Genomic DNA, 4,503 nt, shown 5'->3' with positions numbered 1-4,503 from the left:
CACCCAGAACGAGATGGCGTGACGAATTGGACGCGTATATGAGGTTTTGACCTGTAGCGGCGTTAAATCGCGAACAGTGGGCAAAGGGAAGGGCCTTTGCCCTGCAGTGGTCCCACTGCCTTTTGCCCTGTAATGGCTGAAAATGGAAAAATTTGAATTCGAAATTTGATCATTAAATATTTCTTTCGTAACCATCATAAGCACGTGTTTTATTTTGACAACATTAATAAATGTACAGGCGTCCCGTTCTGAGGGAAAAAAAAATAATGATTACGTTAATTATACCATCACGCCTATTTCACACTGGGGTAGGTATAGTCTATGAATCCGGGCGGCGTCGTGGTGAATGTTCACTGATCCCACGGCGCCGACTCAACCGGCGAGAGGGCAACCCGGGGGGGTTTTAGTGGGGTAGTCCCTCAGTTTGGAGGGAGAGTCCCCACATAACTCCTGAGTCTCCCTGGGCTCAGGGGTATCCATAAAGATTTCCCGCCCGTCAAAAAAAAAAAAAAAAAAAAGGTATAGTCTATGAATCATCATTCGCTACGTTCCGGACAAACCTTTTTCACCTCCTCTCATCGTATCCGTCACTTCGCAAATGCCCGTTTATTCATGGACGTCTCCAATCTGATCGAGACACGTCGAGGTCTACCTCTCCCCACAATTCCCTCCACATTCGCTCGATAAATTTGCGCCGTCAGTTTACTAACATTTATCCTTTCCACATGAGCAAACCATCAAAGCGTTAACTTTCCTTACCTGGTTACTGCATCATCTTTCATAACACGCTCTCTTACTAACTCTAAACTTTTGAATTATGAAATAAAAAGTAATAGAGTTTGTTAGTTAGTTAGTTAGTTCATGACGTAGTTTTTAACCACATTTAAAAATAGGAGGTGCTCAATTCGACAGCACTTTTGTGTGTAGGTATGATACATGATTACTCCGATAATTGTGAACCGATTTCGATGATTCTCTTTTTATTCGAAAGAGGATACCTCGGTAGCGGTCCCATTTAAATTTAAAGAAAATGTTCCACCTCTAAGTGTGGCAAACTAGGCAATGAGTTCGATTTCAATAAAACTTAGCAAATAGATGGGATTCCGTGAACTTTTGAGGTCCGTTTTTTAATAGTCTTTACTGAGATTATTTTAATAAAAATTTAACGCGTTTAAAATAGGAAATGAAACTATTTTTCGGGATTTAAATCGCGTATATTTGTTTTTTCAAACAAACCGACGTTTCAGGCCCTTTACAGGAGTCAACCGTGACCATGGAACCTGAACAGAGCCCGAAACGTCGGTTTGTTTGAAAAAACGAATATACGCGTTTTAAATCCGGAAAAGTAGTTTCATTTCCTGTGTGTAACAATCGCGAAAACCTAAGAACGCGATGCGTTTAAAATATCTAAACAGTTTTATTTTTCGTATTCGCCTATATTGTTTTATGAAGAAATCGTATACTATATAATAAGTTTTTATTAAACAATAAGTTGAAACATATAGGTAAGGTACAATAAAACCTTAAAGACTAGAAACTGAAACTAGGTTTGAATTTTATGAATAAAATTGGGTCCCCGCGGCAAGGTGCCCGAGATGCAGGCATCTCCTTTGTATGGCTATGCTAATGCGTTGGGCAAGGTAGCCCTTGGGTTTCTTAGACATTCTACTAATTTTTTGAAGGGACCCCACGGGCCAAGAGCTTCTACTCCAAAGGCTGTAAATAGGTAATCCGAGGTTTTGGTACTTATTACTCTTTATTCTTTCTGCCAGCTCTCTTACTGGTGTGCTGGATCTTAATGGTATGGGGCAAGAGTGTCAGCGTACGTGGCGGTTCACACCGCTGCCCAGCACATACTCTAGAGGACTTATTTTTTAAATAATTCTCACTTTAATTATAATATCTTAACACAAGAACAAAGATAACGAAGAACATTACCACGAACACAGATATGGAATAAGTATAAAAGTAAAAACGTAATAATTATTAACAAAAAGGTACAAAAGTTCTTTCGATCCTGCTGGACCCAAACCAGCTACCTAGCCATACAGCGGCTGAAGCCCTCCCAACTGAGCTACGGGTCGAACCAGCAGAACCTAACGAATTTCTCTGTATGCTTGTTTCAGATTGTTTTGTTTTGAAGACTTTTTGTCAAAGGGAATTTTTAGTATTTGTCAGCCCTGTTGTGTAAATTAAATTTAAAAAAATGTAAGCGACTTTTCAAGTGTGTTTCCTTGATTTATAAGTGGGTCTATAGACGTCTGGAAACAAATTAAATTTTTTGTAAACTCGCCCTTGTTAATAAATTCGGTATTATAAGAAAACGCTTTGAAGTTTGTTCAATTATATTCCTATTCATTTTTCCTGCTGCTAACTCAAAGAGAAAAAAGGGTTTACTGATGTAATGAAGTGTACAAAATTAGCCTTTACTGCCTGTGGAAACAAACACAATATTTCCTTGTGGACTAAACAGTATACCATTATGGACTTTTGTATTCTTTGCTTTGAGCATTGGAGCCTTTTCTTGCCACTTAATATTAATATCCTTCGTTGCCTAATTTCTTTATATTCCATTGGATTCAGATTTTGCTTCTTTCTGTTTCGATCATCTGTTCGCTTGTGTGCTAAATGCTTTATTGCTATTGTTATAATTTATATTCCAAATGTGACTACCGAAGAGACTCAGTAAATTCTTTTATGATATTACTTGGTATGATTACGGGATGAACAAGTCAGGCGCCTAGTGGTAACCGACATGCCGTTCCATAACAGTTACATTGCCACTCAGAGCTTTAAGTCACAATGATCTGAGGAGCACTGCCATTGCGCCTGTCGCCCTGATACTTTAGTTCACTAATTCCATGTTTTACCACCATGGTATTAATTTAATGTCATGGTAGTAAAACATTATAAATATATACTCATGACAAGTTACTTAGTTTTACATATGGTTGGCAACCCTATCATACTCATTAGTTCCTTGAAACTGTCTAGATTTAAACCAGGCAATTGGCTATATTGTCTGAAGCATTAATTCATTCTGGCCAGGTTTTACGTGAAGAACACGACGGCTTTCTATTATAGTGGCCCATGGCAATTTATTAAAAAAACTGAGAAGCGCCTGCTTCTCAAAGTTGACGAATCGCAGACTATCCCAATGTTGTCATGTGATTATTCTAACCAATGAGAAGCTTGGAATCTGAATCACAATATAATTAAGCATTTTCTGAATAAAACTCAGTAATAAGTCAAAAACGGGTAAAGAAGGATGGCAACATCCTGTTTTTTTTTCTAATAATATCAAGTGACGGGACGAACAAGTCGTGCGCCTGATGGCAAGCCTGTCCATAACAGTTGCATTGCGCCCGTCACCCTGAGACATAAGTTGATAAGTCCCACGTGTTTGTAATTTCATCATCACTCGTACCCTTCCAAACCGGAACACAGTAATGCTGACATGACTGCTTGGCAGCAGAAATAGGTAAGGTGGCAGTACTTCCCTTTTTTTTACCCGGAGAAATGCGGGACGTGTACCGCACGCCCGGGGGAGGCGCGGGGTTATGTGGGACTCTCCTCACTAAGAACAGAGGCCTGCCTACTAAAACTCCCGGGGTGTTCCTCCACGCACCTTGTGGCGGGAACGCGCGGGAACGCTTCCGCATTCTTCGTCCCGTTCTCCTCCTGCGGATCAGAGCCGAGATTGGATCGTACTCTAGACTACGCTCCGTGGCCTCCTTCTGCGCCATCACTTCCTCGTAGAATGAGGCCATCGCCTCCCATGACGCCACGTCGACGACCATGGCCTTGACCACAGCCAGCAGCGAGAGGTCATTTCCCACCACTGCAGCGAGGGAAGCGCTTTGTTGCACCTACGCTTGACACTCTGCGAGTGTATGGTCGGCAGTGTCCTCACTGTAAGAGCAGTGGTGACATGCCGGCAGTGGCTCTACCGACTATGTACCACAGATACTTGCCGAAGCTACCATGCCCCGACAGGATCTGCAACAGCCGGTAAGTGAGCGAACCGTGCCGCATTCCTTGAGGACGGGACGAACCGCCGCCACAGTCTACTCGCCCGCGCTCGGCTCCTCCAGCCGACTTCGCCAATGCGCCAGCACTTTCTGTTGGGCGGATCTCCTCCACCTCATGACCTCCTCGGGGGTCAGTCCTTCTTCCTGGGCTCGTGCGTCTGCGCATCGCCTATACACCTCCGCAAGGACCCCAGTATCGAGGTCCCAGAGAGGCGCACCAGCGAGCACACACGCCACTCGTACGACACGGTGCGGTATTCTCATATTGTTCTGACCGCCATGACCCGCTGTGGCTTACGCTGCTCGGCCTTGTTCGGGCCGATCAGAGCTCCGAGCCACACCGGTGCGCCATATAGCGCCATGGACCTTACCACGCCGGAATATAACCGTTGGCAGGTCACATTCGGACCGCCCAGATTAGGTATGAGTCTTCCGAGAGCAGATGCGGTCCCGATTAGCTTGGGAGCCAATC

The 4,503-nt window shown here is 43.5% G+C and overlaps 1 protein-coding gene across 1 annotated transcript; it reads right to left on the bottom strand.

The window, feature by feature from the left end:
* Positions 1 to 3,176: 3,176 nt before the first annotated feature.
* Positions 3,177 to 4,295, bottom strand: LOC113230792. Its single transcript, XM_026464881.1, has 3 exons — positions 4,076 to 4,295; positions 3,629 to 3,841; positions 3,177 to 3,199 (listed from the first exon to the last, which is right to left on the bottom strand). The coding sequence occupies exons 1-3, from the start codon at positions 4,293 to 4,295 to the stop codon at positions 3,177 to 3,179; spliced, it is 456 nt and encodes a 151-aa protein (XP_026320666.1).
* Between the last annotated feature and the right edge of the window lie 208 nt (positions 4,296 to 4,503).

The sequence above is a fragment of the Hyposmocoma kahamanoa genome, unplaced genomic scaffold (genome assembly GCF_003589595.1).
Source record: "Hyposmocoma kahamanoa isolate Upper Pololo Valley unplaced genomic scaffold, ASM358959v1 64, whole genome shotgun sequence".
NCBI classification, from domain to species: Eukaryota; Metazoa; Arthropoda; class Insecta; order Lepidoptera; family Cosmopterigidae; genus Hyposmocoma; species Hyposmocoma kahamanoa.
This window is presented reverse-complemented; position numbering and strand designations above follow the sequence as displayed.